The 19,711-nt window shown below is 35.0% G+C and overlaps 1 protein-coding gene across 1 annotated transcript in view; it reads left to right on the plus strand.

Moving 5' to 3' along the window:
• Window positions 1-18,845, plus strand: part of MAP4K5 (mitogen-activated protein kinase kinase kinase kinase 5) — a 112,437-nt gene extending 93,592 nt beyond the window's left edge. The window contains exons 27-33 of the mRNA XM_061157398.1: window positions 644-747; window positions 2,385-2,562; window positions 5,437-5,505; window positions 8,173-8,265; window positions 11,263-11,333; window positions 15,843-15,898; window positions 18,515-18,845. Of these exons, the coding sequence (XP_061013381.1) occupies window positions 644-747; window positions 2,385-2,562; window positions 5,437-5,505; window positions 8,173-8,265; window positions 11,263-11,333; window positions 15,843-15,898; window positions 18,515-18,602 (659 nt within the window). The 3' untranslated portion in view covers window positions 18,603-18,845. The remainder of the gene's footprint in view (window positions 1-643; window positions 748-2,384; window positions 2,563-5,436; window positions 5,506-8,172; window positions 8,266-11,262; window positions 11,334-15,842; window positions 15,899-18,514) is intronic.
• Window positions 18,846-19,711: the final 866 nt, after the last annotated feature.

Genomic DNA, 19,711 nt, shown 5'->3' on the forward strand with positions numbered 1-19,711 from the left:
CCAATTATAACCTTCATGGTCAGAATTTCACTGGTATGACTCAGAATTTGCTGAAAGTGGTTATACTCTTGGCTTTGGTTTGTTACAGGGAAAGGATATAGATTAAAATCAGCTAAGGGAAGATGTTCATAGGGCAGAGTCCAGGAAAAATACAAGATGTAGAGCTTCTGTTATCCTCCATAGAATAATAGACAGCATATGGATAGTGTTACTTTTCAGGCAGTGATGTGTGATAATACACGCTAGCCAGGTAAGCTTACTCAACAACCTCAGTGTTCAGAGTTTTTACTAGGGCTCTCTTACGTAGGCATGCTTGACTGCCCACATGGCTGACCTCAGTATCCAGCCCCTCTGGAGGTCAAGTGATGCTGCATGACCCAAAGACCCTACCCTCAATTGCATGGTTGGTCTTTATGGCCTGATTGTTCCCCATCCTAAGACTATCCAATGTTGCCAGTCCATGGGGTCGCAAAGAATCAAATGTGACTTAGCAACTGAACAACAATGTATCAGCACTGCCTTTATAAAGAAAACTGAGTTAGCTTTTGGGTGAGTATAACTCAGTAGTTGCTTTTAGCTAAACTTTATGTTTTCATATAAAAATATTCAGTGTTCTGGGTGTGTCTGTTTTGTTTCATTCCAGTCAGAAACCCTTACACAGGACATAAATACCTCTGCGGAGCTTTACAGTCTGGAATTGTTTTACTTCAGTGGTATGAGCCAATGCAGAAATTCATGTTGATAAAGGTATATATTACTTTGTTTACATTTTCTTCTTTAGAAAACACTAATGTATAATTGAACCTAAAATTGTAGAGTCCCATTGCTACCAGCCAGGATCATGTTTATAGTTATTTATAGGTATTTATTTGGTTTAGGGGCTTTTGTGTTCTTAAGACTTTAAAGATTTCATCTTTATTTTATGTTAATAAACTTCCAGAAATAACACATTCATAAAGAAAAATGTGGGCAATTCTCTAAAACGTTATGTTTATAGAAAACTGATCCTTATCCTAATCATTTAGATGTAGTCATTTTTTTAACATGATACTGTGTTTCAGGTATAGAGCAAAGTGTTCAGTTGTATATTTCTTTTTTCACATTATTTTCATTATAGATTATTAAAGGTATTAAATATAGGCCCCACGTTACACAGTAAATCCTTATTGCATATGTATTTTTGTATAGTAGTTTGAATATGTAGATTCTGTACTTCTTATTTATCCATTCCCCACTCCCTTCCTTCTTTGTTTTTTATGTCTGTCTGTTTCTGTTTTGTATATAGATTCATTTGTATTGTTTTTTAGATTCCACATATAAGTGATATTGTGTATTATTTGTCCGACTTGCTTGACTAAGCATGATATTGTCTAGGTCCATCCATGTTGCTGCAATGGCAACGTTTCATTCTTTTCATGGCTGAATAATACTCCATTGAATATATACAGCACGTCTTATGCCAGTCATCTGTTGATGTGCACTTGGATTGTTCCCGTGCCTTGGCTGTTACAGATAGTGCTGCTGTGAATGCTGGGGTGCATGTATCTTTTCAAATTAGTTTCATATTTTTCAGGGTATTCCCAGGAGTAGGATTGCAGGATCATATGAAAGCTCACTTTTCTGTTTTTTAAGGAACCTCCATACTGTTCTCCATAGTGACTGCACCAGTTTATATTCCTACCAGTAGTGTAGGAGTGTTCTCTTTCCTCCAAACCCTCCCCAGCATTTATTATTTCTAGACTTTTTAATAGTGGCCATTAACGATTGGTGTGAGGTGGTACCTCATTGTAGTTTTGATATGTATTTCTCTAATAATTAGCAGTGTTGAGCATCTTTTCATGTGCCTAGTAGCCATCTGTATGTCTTCTTTGGGAAAATGTCTATTTAGGTCTTCTGCCCATTTTTGATTGGGTTTTTTGTTTTTTTGATATTGAGTTATATGAACTGTATGTGTAGTTTGAAAATTAAGCCCTTGTTCATATCATTTACAAATATTTTCTCCCATTCTGTACATTTTCTTTTTTTGTTTTATTTATGGTTTCCTTTGCTATGCAAAAGCTTTTAAGTTTGATTAGGTCCTATTTGTTTATTTTATTTATTTATTTATTTGACTTAGGAGACTGATCTAAGAAAATATTGCTACAATTTTTGTGAGTCTTTAAGCTATTTTGAGTTTATTTTTGTATATGGTAAGAGTTTATTTTTGTATATTTACATGAGGCTGTCCCACTTTCATGATCTGTATGTCTGTTTTTGTGCCAGTAAGAGGGAGTCATTTCTTAGAATTAGATCAATCAAGAAAATGAAAGCCTTTCTGTTGAATTTATTCAGCAACAGAATGAATGAAGAGATTGTTTCTAAATTATGCTCCTTTTTTCTTGCAGCACTTTGATTTTCCTTTGCCAAGTCCTTTGAATGTTTTTGAAATGCTGGTAATACCAGAACAGGAATATCCTATGGTCTGTGTAGCTATTAGCAAAGGCACCGAATTAAATCAGGTAGTTCAGTTTGAGACAATCAACTTGAACTCTGCATCCTCATGGTTTACAGAAATTGGTGCTGGTAAGTGTTTTTTACTTTATGTTAAAGTATTAATGCTTTTGTCTATAGAAGAAGCAGAAGAGGTTCAACCTGCATGGGCTTTCTAATAGAGTTTCCCAAGTAAGCGCAGAGGATCATGTACATACAGTTTATGATCTCTGTTTGTCAGAGGCAATTTGATACATACAAAGTGTTGTTACCAAGAAAAATTTTAATGATCCCCAGCATTTAAAAGTCTTAGTTGTTGTCAGTTAATATTTGGACTTACTAAATAAGTTTTCTAAGATAGTTTTCAGATTTTATCAACTTCTCAAGCAAAGAAATTTACTTTTTTTAAAATCAGTTTTTCCCCCTACACTTCCTAAAATCATTGAGTCTAGTACTTTTCAGACTTAAATAGAAGCTTCGCATGTGTGGCCTCCAAGTATTACCATTTAAAGTTACAGGGAATATAATATCTCTTGAATTTTCTGAGAATGGTTTGTTAGCCTAGAATTTTATGAAACATGTCTCAGTGAAAGCTCTGAAGAGATTGGGAAGTTTATTTTCAAACTTTAAAATTGGAACAAATCAGTCAAGAATTTATTAAAAATTAGTAAAATGAAGGTCTTCATTTTGCCCGTTTACTGTTTTTGTTGTACTAGTGTATTGTCACCCCAGGTTTACAAACCATTTGTACATATGAAGTCAAGCAAGCTTTAGTTACAGCTATTTCATTACTGACCCCTTTTTATCACCTTGAGAAGAAGTCTATTATAAGTTATTATACGTTTTTATTAAGTATCTTTGGCTTTTGATCATCTTTAGGCTAAATTAAAAGAACTCTTTATACATCCCAGCTATTGAAGTTAACGTAGAACTGCACTAATGTCACTTTCAGAATAAGAATCTGTATGACCTATTAGTGTCCTAGTAAATGTTTAACAGCAGACTCTTGGGGTGCAGAGAAGCCTCATTTATAGCAGTTGCCTGTTTCTGTGTTATAAACGTTCTCACCACAGCCAGTTTAAAGATACCAACTTAATGTCACCTGACTTGCAAAATTTCTGAAAATTTATCAGTCCAGTACAAGCTAGTTCCAGCATGCCTTGGACTATTATCACTGTCTTGTGTACCCGGTCATAATTTCCAGTAGAATAAAATAGGAATATATTCTTTACCCTCCCCCTATCCTCCCCACCCCCCACCCCCGGCACTAATTTTTCTTTCTAATTTGTTAATGCTTTTGGTTGAGTTAGATGCATACCCTCATGGTATAGCTAACAGGAAGGTGCAAATTGCCTTGTTTTATTATCATGAAATATAAGCAAGCCAAATAGAAATGTGTTCCTATTAGATACTTCCTGCTAAAAAGAAGGGTTATAGGTCTGTTCATTTTAAAACCAAGATCATGTTTGGCAGGCAGCCCCAACTTGTTTATAAGTTGTTCATATATAATAATAGTGTAGAGAAAGTTATTTCATATGACTATTTAATGTAAGTGTTGCACACCACTTTCTTTTGTATGTTGTGTTAGGAGGTTAAATTGTTTAAGGCTGGGCATTCAATGAGTCCTTTTGTACATTTGCAGGGGTGAGGGGTTGTTGTTTGCTTTTTAATGCCAGAGGCATACTGTTCTGTACACTTATAACACAGTCTAGGCTAAAATTACGGCAGACCCAAAATTACTTCCCGAGGAGAGCTAGAATTCTGAGAGTATACATTCAAATCACCCTAAAGCAGAGATTGTCCTTATTAGGTTTTTCCATTTTCACAAATGATTGCTAATCTATTTCCAGCTATGTTGATTACTGAGACCATACCTTGACTTGACAACAGTTTTAACAATTAAAATGAACTCCTACTCCAAGACTCTCTTAGTCTTATTTTGATTAATTGTTGCAGTATCCTTTTCTCCAAGAATGGTGCTTAGTAATTACCATCAGCACATAATAACTATGTTGAATAAATGTGTGACCATAAATTTATTGAGAAAAGCTATTTTTTTTTAATATTTCATGAGAAACAACACTTTACCAATTCTGTACATCTGGATTCTTCACTATGTGTGGATTTTGGAAGGTCCACAAATACCCCAAAATAATGTGTAAGATTTTGTGTTTATGCTCAGATGGGCAGTTTTTAAGGGAGAGGATCTATGGGTTTTCCCAAAAGATGTAGTTAAGAATGAATGCTCTAAATAATCTAAAATCTTTGCATAGTTTCACCTAGACCGTTCACACAATCTGAGTGGCTAAAATAGTTTTACCAAAAATGTTTTGCAAAAATGTCATCATAAATATATTAGCAGATGTTTATCAGTAAAGTAATGAAAGTTGCTTCCTGCAAAGATACTGTTGACAGTATTGTTTATTATGTCAACTGGTGTTCTGTTAATAAAGGAACTCCAACCTACACTCACACCCCAATAACCACAAAAATTGCTCTCTGATCATAGTTTCATGAATACTTTTGCTTTTTCTGAATTACTGACATGTTTTTTTTTTTTTTGTCTCAGAGACACTGTGACCCACCTGATTGATCTTGTTTTCATCTTCTCATTGGCTACTATAAAATGCAGAGCAAAATCTAATCACTGTATAACATGCATCTTACTTCCTTCCCCATATTTACCATTTGCTTCATTTTATTTTTGTAATACACCTTTCTGGAAGTAGCCAAGGTATTAATTAAATATAATATTGATCCTTTCTCAGTTAGCCTTGCTTAAGACTTTGTTTTTTAAATTGACTTAAATACGTTTTTTGAGAAGATAATTGCAAAATATAATTTTCGTGTTAAACTTCAAAGGCTAGTTTAAAATCATAGAAAAAAAATCAGAATTTGTGTTTCTTTTCTAAGTTCTAATTTTTAAAGCATATTATATAACTATAACCTTTCTTCTTTTCCCCCAAGGCAACCAACAGTTAGATTCCATTCACGTAACACAGTTGGAGAGAGATACTGTTTTAGTGTGTTTGGACAGTAAGTACTATTTTAAAGTTTATTCTACTCTGGAGATGGGGGCACTGCTGAAAAAAAAAAATAAAGTTTATTCTAAGTATACTACTTGATATAACATGCCTTTTCATGAACTAGATTCTAGTAGAATCAGTAGAGTAGATTTTGACTTTTCCACCTTAAGTAGCCATGTTTTATTGATGAAAAATGTAAATTAGTTAAATATATGGTAATTAGTTGATCTGTTTGTCAATACTGTCCTCTGTGACCTTTTTCTTTATTTTGTTTGGCCGACTTGGAAACATTGTACAGTCGACCCTCTGTAACCATGGGTTCCACATCCTTTTATCAACCATGGATTGAAAATATTCAGAAAAAAAATTCCAGAAAGCTCAAAAAAACAAACCTAAATTTGCTGAGTGCCTCACAACTATTTACACAGCTTTTGTATTGTGTTAATGTATTGTAAGTAATCTAGGACCTACTGCATAGCACAGGGAACTATACTCAATATTATGTATAACCTATAAGGGAAAAGAATCTGAAAAGACATATATATATATATGTGTGTGTGTGTATACCCCCACACACATATGTGGGCTTCCCCCATGGCTCAGTGGTAAAGAATCTGCCTGCGCTGAAGGAGAGGCAGGAGATGCCGGTTCGATCCCTGGGTCAGGAAGATCCCCTGGAGGAGGGCATGGCAACCCACTCCAGTATTCTTGCCTTGAAAACCCCATGGGCAGAGGAGCCTGGTGGGCTGCAGTTCATAGGGTTGCAAAGAGCTGGACACGACTGAAGTGACTGAGCACACATATACACGTCCATATAACTGAATTGGTGTGCTATACACCTGAAACTTACACAATATTGTAAATCAGATAAATTTTAGTAAAAAATATTCTAAAATATTAAACTCTTTGGAGAGATATGTATAGGTTATATGCAAACACTAGGCCATTTTATATAAGGGATTTGAGCACCCGTGGATTTTGATCTCCTTGAGGGGTACAGGAACCAATCCCCCGTGGACAACGATTTAGAACAGTTTGTCATAATCTTGGGGTAAAATTCTGTATAAACTATTCTGAGAGTTTTTTCATAAATCATTGTAATTAATGAAAAAATAGAAGATTATACTAATATGATCACTTATTTAACAAACTTTTAGAATCCTGTCAGTGTAATATTCTAATGTACAAATAGATTTGAGATCTTTACCTGTACTTGTAATTCTTTTAATGTAGGAAGAGATGTTGTTGATAGATGTATATTGTGCTACATATGCAGTGGAGAAGCAGAAAAGCTTTAACAAGTTTTTTCAGTTTTTCAAATAAAGCACTCTAATTCCTAAAACCTACTTTACTTGAATGCAATGAATCCTGCAAATGAAATTGGCCCAGACTTGGAATTATATTTGAAACTTGGCAATATTCTCTGTAGTTTGATTCATTCCAGTATTTGAAAAGTATTAAAGCTTCCTTTTGATATTTAGGGTTATTTTTTAAATTGTTCCACTACTGAATTTGCCATATTTTTGTCTTAATTTCTCTTCTCTAAAGCATTCCCTTGTGGATTTGCCTTATAGACTCATAAAGATCATCTGATATTATAGATAAGTAAACCAAATCCCACAATGTTTCCTTTGCCCATTATCCCTTAAGTACTTTTGATTCTTTGAATACAGATGGGATTGGAGTGTTTTTTTGGTTACTTTTAAGTGAATTCAGTGAATTCTTTTTTACTCAAAACAAGTAGAAAGCTCAGTACTGATTAATCAAATAAAAAGATGATCAAAATTTAATTGTAATAATGCTTAACCTTTAACATTAAAACCCTAAATACTTTCTGAGCCATCCAAGGATAATAAATCGTACTTAGTTTTCATTTTGTTCATTTATGTATTTTGTCAAAAAAAATTTTAAACCTTTGATTAACTAAGCCTTCCATTTCCCAGCTATTCATGGTAAATGGAAAGTTGACTTTCTTCAGTTGTTTTTTTTTTTCTCTTAAGGGAGCAGAAAAAGTTATTTGTCAACTATACAGCATAAAGCAGTTTTACCAAGCCGCAATAGAGATAGGCCTATAATCACAAATCATGATAGACAAATGAGGAAGTACTGCAGAGAGAAAATATCTTCCAAGTCAGAGATGGTTAAATTAAGAAACAGATGGACAAAAGGGAAATAGAATTATTTACATATACTGTGTATCAGTTTACTTATAAAGAAATTGACTCTTGAAAGTACCATCTTTTCATCCCTTGTACTTCTGTAGAATGTTAGTCACATACTAAAGTTAAGAATTACTACTGTATTACTTATATGTTATGTAATTTGTACGGGGGAAAAATCAGCTCATATTGCTGAATATTTAGGCACCAAGGTAACCACTATTAAAGAAACACTGCACTTTAAAAAAATCAGAATGTAAGTGTTCAATAACTTAAAAAAAAAAATAGTAATGGAACTGCATTTACAAAGGAGGCCTTACTTGTATAGAACATATCAATGACAGTTTTTCACTGAGCATGCTTGAATCAAGAGAAATAATTTAACTTTATTAAAGGTAAGGTAAAGGTAAAAGCTCATGTATATCCATGTAAAATATCCATGTAAAATCCATATATCAAGTTACATTTATTTGAACAAATTTGTATTTCCAGTCTTGACTTGTTTTTTCTTTTCTAAGAATTTGTAAAAATTGTAAATCTACAAGGAAAACTAAAATCAAGTAAGAAACTGGCCTCTGAGCTAAGTTTTGATTTTCGCATTGAATCTGTAGGTAAGTCTTCTTTTTAAAATAATGCATTTAGACAGCTTGGTTTTTTTATCCTTTTGTTCTTAGGGGTTACCTAGACCAGCACTGTCTCATAGAAATTGATTTGATAGAGAAATGTTCTCTGTGTTTGTAAATACAGTAGTCATTAACCATACTTGTTAAGTATTTAAAGCATGGCTGGTGCTACATTTTAATTTTTTTAATTTTAATTACTCTAAAATTTGATGTAAATAGCCACATGTGGCTTGTTCCTATCATATTAGACAGTGCAGATCTGGACCATAATAATCTTTTATTGTTGTTTCTTGAATATTTAAGACATGAAATCATTTCTTAAATTTCTATATATTGTTCCTTTCGCTGCATCAAGTAAATTATACTTCTTCCAGTTCTTTCCAAATCATGAAGGTATTTGTGTGATGTCATTAACAGTGTTAGAATTCTTTTTGCCTTGTAAGATTCTGGTTGGTGTGTGTTGATGGTTTTGCTTTTAGGTCTATTTAAATATAAATAGCTTTTTATTTATTTAAATATAAACTATTTATATTTATTTATATAAACTATTATATATTTATTTAATTATTTTTTATTTTATTATTTATTATTATTATTATTTTATTATTTTATTTTAATTTTTATTTTATTTATTTTAGTTATTTTATTTTATTTATTTTTATTATTTATTATATTTTTATTATATTATATTTTATTATATATAATATACTTTATATTTTATTATATTATATTTTAATTATAATATAATTTTACAATATATAATTATATAAAATTATTATATTATATTATATTATATATTTTATTATATTTTATATATTATATATTATTTATTATATATTTTATATATTATAATGTTTTATTATTTTATATATTTTATTTATTTTACTTGTTTATTTATTTTATTATTTATATATTTATTTATTTAAATATAAACTATTTAAATATAATTAGTTTCCAACCGAATCTGGAAAATACTACTATGCCATTTGAATTTACTTTCTTGTCAATGAGTGTTTAACTCTGTAATATCATTGATTTTATGATAAAAAAAATTATACTTTATTATTTTTGCATTCTCACTGATTAATGTCAGTAAGTATTTTCCTCAGGGATAATAGGACTTATGAAAAAATACTGTAGGTGGGAACATTTTGAATAGTTTATAATATGGTTCTACCATAAGTCAAAAACAGTTAATCAAAATTGATTTTTATTTAGGCCATAAAAAATGTGTATTTTGAGGTTAAGTATATATAACTTTTTAAAACATGTTTCTCACTATTTAGAAAGTTTTGTTTATTTTTAATATTTTAATGTTTTCTCAAATGCAGTTTTACCCTATCTCAAAGTGTATTTATCCCTCTGGGTAAACATCTCATATATAAATAATTTGCTTATGATTGGAAATTTTAATTTTCTTAAATGGAAAACCTAAACTTTCTGTAGATGCTATGACAAAAGGAATTTTGGAAATAGTTTCTTCTTTTACGCCTTTGTATTCTGGATATTGCATACTAGTTCCTAAGATTTAATATTTTCAATAGAGATTCCAACATACAGATCTTTAGATCCTCTTAATTTTAACTGAAACACACTTGTACCTCAACTTTCTCATATGTGCCAAATGTTTTAGGAAATTTTAGTTGTTATACAAAAGTTTGTTCCTCCTAGGCTACAATCTCTTCTTTCCAATGAATCTTGGAATAATTTCAAGGATCCTCCTGGGGAAAAAGAGTCCCTTTAAGTCACCTTTTAAAAATAAAATCAGTACCTGTTTTTTCATTTCATGGTTAGTGAAATTTGTATGATTCGTCACTGTAAAATTATGTTTATTGAGCTAAATTATGTCTCCAGAATATTCTTACGTTAACTTTCTACGGAGTCAGTATTCAATAAGAGGTGTGATAAATTTCAATCACTTTCTTTCATCACCTTGCCTGGTACAGGGCATATGGCTAACTCTTCAACAATTAGCTTGGTTCTTTTCCTCATTCTTATTCCCTCACTCACTCCAGCCTCTGGCCAGGAAAGGACCAGAGGCCCTGCTGCCCCTCCACCCCCAAATTGGGATCCCTGCCACTCTGTTTGTAAACCACAAGTGACCCCATATGGGTGCCTCAGTGGGTCCAGACTGTGCTTGGCGCCAGGCAGGACACAGCAGTGGACAAGCACGGGGAGAACAGGCTTCCGTCCAGCCTTCAGCCACCTCAGGGAGTCGTGGGAGACGGATGAGGAGCAGGAGGGGACATAGCGTGTCATGGGGTGGCCACACTTTGGGCCCTGCTAAAGTGGGTCATTCCTGAATCCAAAGCCATCAAAGAAGGTGAGCAAGCTTGGCTCAGCTCTGTGAACACCCTTGTGGGCAGCAAGTCCTACAAGCCCAGGGCAATGTTCCAGGGGGCTCCAGAGGCCTGATGGGGCTGGGGCAAGAGTGGGGAGTATTGTAGCTGAGAGCACCTAGCCCCTCTGATAAGAATTGGTTCACAGATCAAAAATACTCAATGTGCGGTTAGATTTTGAGACAGGTTTATTTTTGAAAATTAATTTTGTATTAGGGAAAATGTGAGCATAAATAAAAGATGCTTCCTTAATAGCTACTTCTAAATATATGATAGTATTTAAATAATCAGGTCTTTTATCCAAAAAAAGCAATTATGTGTTCTTATTTTTTTGTTTACCCTCATAAGACAAAAGATAGTATATGAAAGAAAAATTAATGTGCTGATATCCACTCATTAGAAGTTAGCCCATTTTTAAATAAATGCCTGTTATAATATATCTTAAGACAACTTCTGTGACACTGCCTCAATACATTATTTGAGTGTCTTAGCCACAAAAATGTTGGGAACTAATGGTCTAGACAGTGGAATTTTGCACCAAGCACCAAGTAACCTTACATTATCATTGATTAAAAACAGTCAAGGAAAATGTATAATGCAGTACTCTGTGCCTTATTTTAGTCCTGTTCTCCCTTATCCTTTTTAGTATGCCTTCAAGACAGTGTATTGGCTTTCTGGAAACATGGAATGCAGGGTAAAAGCTTCAAATCGGATGAGGTAAGATTTCTCAAATTATCTCCAGTGAGTCTCACTAAAGATTTTAAATGTTGAAATATTCATTTTATGCATTTTCTCCCTGAACCCACATTGCTATGTTTAGTGCCTTTAGTGCCAATAGAACAAAATTGCTAGTATTGTCCCTTCAAAAAATGTCCAGTTTTGTATTTATTGTATTCTCAGTGGCCAAAGGAATAGTCAAACACAAGTTTACACAATTTCAGTCCTCTTATTTGTAATTTATAAATATGGTCGCTAAGCTTACTAAACTTTTCTAAAGGTAATAAGCCTTCTCCATAGTCTATAAATGTAGAGCTTCTTTTTTAATATTATATTTAGAATTCTAAGTTAATATGTATTGAATTACAGGACTAAGGAAAATCTAAGAAAATTAGCTCACTTACTAAATATTTATTGCTTACCAAATACATTTAGGATGCTGTTATTATTAGAGCATTGAAGACATAATATAATTATGAATAATGTCAAACCCTTGTGATATCTATGTTCCAGGCACTTTACAAATATTAGTTTATTGAAGGCAAGTAGGATAGTAGGATTTTTAAGTACGATTCAAAGTAAGATTGGGCTTCCCTGGTTGCTCAGATAGTAAAGAATCCACCTGTAATGTGGGAGACCTGGGTTCTATCCCTGTGTTGGAAAGATCCCCTGGAGGAAGGCATGGCAGAATAAGGTTAGATACTGTTCATATTCCCCATTTTACAGGCAGAGAGGAGTTAAGTAACTTAATGAGAGTTACAGAGCTAGTTCAGTGGCAGAGCCTAGATGGTGAGTGAGTGAAGTCGCTCAGTCGTGTCCGACTCTGCGACCCCATGGACTGTAGCCTACCAGGATCCTCTGTCGGTGGGATTTTCCAGGCAAGGGTACTAGAGTGCGTTGCCATTTCCTTCTCCAGCGGATCAAACCCAGGTCTCCCACCCTGCAGGCAGATGCTTTACCATCTGAGCCACCAGGGAAGCCACGTAGATGGTGAAGGGTCTCCAAAAATCACTTCTGCTGAGATCGTCAGGATACATTTCATGTAGGAGATGGGACTTGGCTCCCACCTTGAGAGATTAATTCTAGCAAAGAGGTTTCCCATTTGTGTGAGTACCTATGTAGTTCTTTTACACCAAGGTCTCACACATTTATGGACTTAGAACTATTTCCACCTCTTACATGAATGCAGAATTAGAATGCTTCCAAGTAAAAATGACATAAATCAGCTGTCTTCAGTTTATCTAGTTACTGACCTGTGTCACTAAATGTCACCAAACCCCTGCATTTAATGAAGCCTACAGTCCTATTTACTGCCATAAGATTGATTGTCCTTAAGTGCTGTTTTCATTGTGTCAGTCCTGTGGTTAGAAATCTGTAGAATATACTTCACTATCAGTTCAGTTCAGTTGCTCAGTCGTGTCCGACTCGTTACGACCCCATGGACTGCAGCACGCCAGGCCTCCCTGTCCATCAGCAACTCCCGGAGCCTACCCAAACCATTGAGTCAGTGATGTCATCCAACCATCTCATCCTCTGTCGTCCCCTTCTCCTCCTGCCTTCAATCTTTCCCAGCATCAGGGTCTTTTCCACTGAGTCAGTTCTTCACATCAGGTGGCCTAAGTATTGGAGTTTCAGCTTCAACATCAGTCCTTCCAATGAACATTCAGGACTGATTTCCTTTAGAATGGACTGGTTGGATCTCCTTGCAGTCCAAGGGACTCTTAAGAGTCTTCTCCAACACCACAGTTCAAAAGCATCAATTCTTCGCTGCTCAGCTTTCTTTACAGTTCAACTCTCACATCCATACATGACTACTGGAAAAACTATAGCCTTGACTAGATGGACCTTTGTTGGCAAAGTAATGTCTCTGCTTTTTAATATGCTGTCTAGGTTGGTCATAACTTTTCTTCCAAGGAGTAAGTGTCTTTATTTCATGGCTGCAGTCACCATCTGCAGTGATTTTGGAGCCCAAGAAAATAAAGTCTGCCACTGTTTCCACTGTTTCTCCATCTATTTGCCATGAAATGATGGGACCAGATGCCATGATCTTAGTTTTCTGAATGTTGAGCTTTAATCCAACTTTTTCACTCTCCTCTTTCACTTTCATCAAGAGGCTCTTTAGTTCTTCTTCTCTTTCTGCCATAAGGGTGGTCTCATCTGCATATCTGAGGTTATTGATATTTCTCCCGGCAATCTTGATTCCAGCTTGTGCTTCATCCAGCCCAGTGTTTCTCATGATGTACTCTGCATATAAGTTGAATAAGCAGGGTGACAATATACAGCTATGACGTACTCCTTTTCCTATTTGGAACCAGTCTGTTGTTCCATGTCCATTTCTAACTGTTGCTCCCTGACCTGCATACAGAGAAAAGAAAGCCTTCCCCAGTAATCAGTGCAAAAACATAGAGGAAAACAATACAGTGCAAAAGACTAGAGATCTCTTCAAGAAAATAAGAGATACCAAGGGAACATTTGATGCAAAGATGGACTCAATAAAGGACAGAAATGGTATGGACCTAACAGAAGCAGATGATATTAAGAAGAGGTGGCAAGAATACACAGAAGAACTATACAAAAAAGATCTTCATGACCCAGATAACCATGATGGTTATGATCACTCACCTCGAGCCAGACATCCTGGAATGCGAAGTCAAGTGGGCCTTAGGAAGCATCACTACGAACAGTGCTAGTGGAGGTGATGGAATTCCAGTTGAGCTGTTTCAAATCCTTAAAAGGTGATGCTGTGAAAGTGCTGCACTCAATGTGCCAGCAAATCTGGAAAACTCAGCAGTGGCCACAGGACTGGAAAAGGTCAGTTTTCAATCCAGTCCCTAAGAAAGGCAATGCCAAAGAATGCTCAAACTACCGCACAATTGCACTCATCTCACACACTAGCAAAGTAATGCTCAAAATTGTCCAAGCCAGGCTTCAACAATACATGAACCATGAACTTCTAGATGTTCAAGCTGGATTTAGAAAAGGCAGGGGAACCAGAGGTCAAATTGTCAACATCCACTGGATCATCGAAAAGCAAGAGAGTTCCAGAAAAACATCTGTTTCTGCTTTTTTGACTATGCCAAAGCCTTTGACTGTGTAGATCACAGTAAACTGGAAAATTCTTAAAGAGATGGGAATACTTCACTATATCAGGTGTGAATTCTGCTTCTTCTGTTACATCATCTTGCTTACCTTTTTCTTCCTCGTTTTGTTCTCATCCTTCATTTTGGGCCTAGCTGGAAGGATCGTAATGTAATATTCAGCCACTCCAGTCCACAATGATTGGAACATTTCTGAACTTAATGCTCTGAAAATCAGCTCCACCTAGTATAGCACCAGATATATTTTCTGATTCAAGTTCATTAGTTCCAGGGCTTGCCTGGTGGCTCAGTGGTAAAGAATCCACCTGCCAATGCAGGAGACACGGTTCAATCCCTGATCTGGAAAGATCCCACATTCCACGGAGCAACTAAGCCCATGTGCCACAACTACTGAACCTGTGCTCTAGAGCCTGCGAGCCACAACTACTGAGCCCACATGTGGCAACTACTGAAGCACGCATGCCCTAGAACCCATGCTCCAAAACAGAAGAAGCCACCACAATGAGAAGTCTGTGAGTAGCCCCCCATTCACCACAACTAGAGAAAAGCCCACACAACATCAAAGACCCAGCACAGCCCAAAAAAATGAAATAAAATTTTTTTATTTTTAATACTTATTTTATAATTACATTGTCATAGTTTGGGTTCCTCCAAAAGCTGACCCTGAAGCAAGGATCCAAGTGGCAAGTAATTTATTTGGGAGTAGATCCCAGAAAACAAGTGATAAAGTGAGGAATGTAAGATGGAGAAAGGCAAAAAGCCAACAAAAGCACATTTAATAAATCCCTTAGGGACTACTGAGGGACAGTGTGGGACATACCTCAGATTCAGCTCACTGTAAGGCGGGGACGCAAGTGTGTTTATACACCAACTGCTGGGCCCTCTTAGTGAAGAGCTGCCCCCAGAAGTGTAAACTGCCCACACTTTGGAATAGTAACTGTGCATGTCTGAGCACTTTCTTTAGTTTTGGAGAAGACAAAGCAGAGGAATACCACTGGTACACAGACGTAAGACACTGGTGCATGGGAATGTCTGTTGGAGCTCTGCTGAAATCAGGTGGGCCATGGGACGCCACCTCAAGCATCTGCACTGTAGCGGCTGTGCAGCCTAGCAGACTTATATTCAAATCTTGGATCTCCCAAGTTACATTAGTTCTCTGAGTCTTTAATAATATGGGAATGATAATACATATCATAAAGAGTTCTAAGTAAAGTGCCTGGTGCATACCCCATACAAGTTGATTTGTTTCTAATAACAGTCCAGAAAAACTTAGTAAAATTTTTTCCTTTTGAAGAATTGAATCTAAAAAACTATCATTCTGGTCAATAATTGCTCTAGCTAAATGATTTTTAAATTATTATTTAAATAATATGGGGAATAAGATACTACTGATGGGTATTTTCTCTCATAGGTTACCCAGGAGATTTCAGATGAAACAAGAGTTTTCCGCTTATTAGGATCAGACAGGTAATAGTTTGGTTGTTTTATTACCAAAGGAGTTCAGCAGTTGTATTTTTACTTGCACTGTCACCTCTGATTGTATTTCAAACAAAACTTTTTTTTTTCAATACATTTATTTTCTTGAAGGAAAGCTGGTTTATAATATTTATACAGGTTCCATGTATGCAGCTGTGTATCTCTAGTTCTCTGCTCTTCGGTGCGCTCACCACCAGAAGCTGCGTTTCCTTCCCTCACCATACAGTTGATCCCCTTTACCCATTTCGCTCTCCCTCCATCCCTACCTCTTCCCTCTGGTTGCCACTCTGTATTTACACGTTGGTTTTTGTTTGGTGTTTTCATTTATTTTTGTGTATGTTAAATGAAACTCTTGGAGGCCTCAGAATCTTAGAGAAATTTCCCCGTATCTTTATTGAGAGAGAAATATTTTTGTCAGTCAGTTAAGGAAGCTTTTATTAGTGTGTGAGGATCATGATTCTAGAGATAGTTATACTCAGCCAAGACAGAATGTGTTAACATAGATATTTATGTCCCTAGTTGCATGATATATTTGTGGGTCTTTTGTTTTTATCATTTCTTCCTGGCATGTTAACTTCTGTTAAATGTTACTACATAAATCCAACAGAATGTGCACCTTGTGACTTTAACTTTATATATCAGAAGATATTTGAGTCAGTCTCTGAGCTCGTTCTAAAACAGAAGGAATTATGTGTTCTTTGTGATCAAAATGAAAGATAAGTTCCAAAACTATGCCCTCTTATGAAGAAAATTTATAGTTTTTGTTCTTCAGAATCTATATTGTATACCTCTACAATGAGTAAAATACTCATTTTCCCACCAAGAGATGTTAACTGCAGCCAAAGATCAAGAATCTCTGGTCTTCAAGTCTAGTCACATCATTGCTTAAATATTATACACTTAAGGAAAGAGGGGAGAATTAGAGTTATACCTCCATAAAAATTTTAAAGAGACTTTTGTAAGGAGAAAAAGGATTTTTGGGAAATGACAGCTACCTTAGTAGTAAAGGCAAGTCCACAGAGCATGACAACCTAGTAACTAGTCCTGCAAAAAAGGAATTTGAGGACCACCTGGTAAATGACGCTAGAATGAGAGGCTCTTCACTTCTCTGAAAGGAAGGGCTGACAGAAGAACTGTAAATCATCCAGTGATCCTGGCACTCCAGTAAAATATGGTAAGAGAAAATTCCTTTTCATAGAAGATAGGCATCAGAAGGCATTTCTTATAGTTACTTGTTTCCTTCCAACTCCTTCCCCTAGAATTTTCTCTTTCATCTATTCCCTTTTTTGTCTGTTCTATATTGTTTTTCCATTTTCTGTCACTGTTTGCCCTAAAAAACTACTTTTCTCAGACCATTGCCTTGTTCTGGTTATCTTCTTACTTGGGCATCTCCTTGATTTTAAGATATGTATCTTAACCAAAGTTTTTGTTTTGTCTTAATTTTTAAAGAGATTTGTTAAACTATATTGTTTAAATACAGGTGTTAGTGTCTAGGAGGAAAGAAAACTCAGTGTAGAATATTAATAATGGGTAGTTGAATTATGGGTAATTTTATTTCCCCCCCTTTTTTTTATAATGCATAATTCAAGTATATATTACTTTTCTGTTGTTTTCAGTTAAAAGGTAATAATATGCTAGGTGTAGGAAATTCCTGCACTAGAAAAATGCAAGTATTATGCAACTCCCCCCTCCCATTTCCCTTTCTAGACTTTTTTTTTCTGCATGGGCATATTATTTTTTATTTTGTTCTCAAACCTATCTTCCTACAGTTTAGAACCTATGATATGACACTTGATTGGTTTTTGGGTTTTCTTCCTATTGGTCCTTTCATTGAACTCTTTCCCTGCCCTTATTCCAGGGACAAGGGAGATGGCCCCACTTCCTAGTTTTTAAAACTGTTCTTTTCAGATATCTTAAAGAACAGTGTGAGTGTGAGTAGGTATCTCTTAAAATTCTATTTTATTCTCTTAACCCTTCCTCCAGCCCCTTCTTGTTCATGTATATTCTAAAGCTTTATTATACTTTTGTTTACATGTATGAGTAAGCAAATTTGTTTTTGGTTAGAATAAGATGAGACTATCCTGAAACGTTTTCAATATTTTTGATAGCTCAGTTGGTAAAGAATCCTCCAGGAATGCAGGAGACTCCGGTTTGATGCCTGGGTCTGGAAGATCCGCTGGAGAAAGGATAGGCTACCCACTCCAGTATTCTTGGGCTTCCCTTGTGGCTTAGCTTGGTAAAGGATCTGCTGCAGTGCAGGAGACCTGGGTTCGATCCCTGGGTTGGGAAGATCCCCTGGAGAAGGGAAAGGCTACCCACACCAGTATTCTGGCCTGGAGAATTCCTTGCACTATAGGGGGACACAGAGAGTAGGACATAACTGAGCGACTTGCACTTTCACTTTCACATTGATAAATCCATCAATTCTTATTCAGTTTTGTTTTTAAGCTATAAAACATAAAGCTCAATTTGACTATGTATCTATGATCTCTGTAATCTTGTGTGAACATGAACAATGATATTCCTCTCTCCCAGTTTGAGGTTAGTATTTGAAGATGAAATCTCTGTTCTTACTCTAACGAGATTTTTGTTTTGATTTAATTGCAGGGTTGTTGTTTTGGAAAGTAGACCAACAGAAAATCCTACTGCACACAGCAATCTTTACATCTTGGCTGGACATGAAAATAGTTACTAAGCAACAGAAACTGGTCTCAAATGACAAGAAAATGACTATACTCCACTGAAAGGAAAAATATCTTGAGGAAATTCAGTACAAACTACACTATGATTTGCTTTAATTGTTATGAGTTATATCTCAAATGATCTGTACTTTAAGGTAGGATTCAATATTTTCTGTAGCTGGAAACAGCTGTTCTATCTCTTGCCACTGTGTGGTGGTTTTTTTCAAGTTTGCTTAATAAAAGCTATGAGACAAATAGTCCTTTAGTTCCAGGAAACACAGTCTTTTAAAAAAAAAATAATGTTTGTAACAAGGGTGCCATTGATATTTTTAGGTAACAACTTGTGATTATCTTCAGAGAGGTAAATTTAGTGACAGTTTTCTCATTTTATACCATGTTTTATTCCTTTTTAATGAACATAATTTGATAAAGAAATTATCAGATAAGCCTTTTACTTTTACATTGGCCATTCTGTATGTTTTTGTAAAATAGAATATTTAATCCTTATTTATTAATCTCTTGCTGGAGTGGTGTAATGTATCTAACTTTTAGTAAAGGAGGGTTGCAGAGCAGCTTAAATTTTTTTATAATGTGTAAAAATTTTGTTTACCTTTTAAGACTAGTACTTTAAGGGGTTAAAGGCTGTGTTTGGAAGTTCAGTACATACATGCAATTTTATTTAACACAAGTATTTTGTAATATAATATTATCCAGAATTGCCTTAAAAGGGAATTTTTTGTTTTCAACTACATATAGTTGTAGGGGATCATACAGAAGATAATGACGATGGTTGAAATATTGTTAGAAGGAGTGTATCTGTCTAGATGTGCCTACTGTGTGTATGTATTCTTGACAAGCAGTATAATATACCTGTGATTTTTTTTTTTACATTAGGGATAATGCATAAGAAATTAATCTTCATATATATTACCATCCCTAATGTAGAGGGGAAAAGTATTTAACTGCCCATGATATGTATTTTACATATACTATGCCAGAGGAGAAAATGTAAAGCAACTACACATGTATTCTTCGGTTTTTTACGATACATAGATCTTCATTTTGAGTAGGTTTAAGAAAAAAATCTTTAAGTGAAATTTAATTCCTGATGGGATAGTGTAAA

This window comes from Dama dama, chromosome 12 (genome assembly GCF_033118175.1).
Source record: "Dama dama isolate Ldn47 chromosome 12, ASM3311817v1, whole genome shotgun sequence".
Lineage (NCBI taxonomy): Eukaryota > Metazoa > Chordata > Mammalia > Artiodactyla > Cervidae > Dama > Dama dama.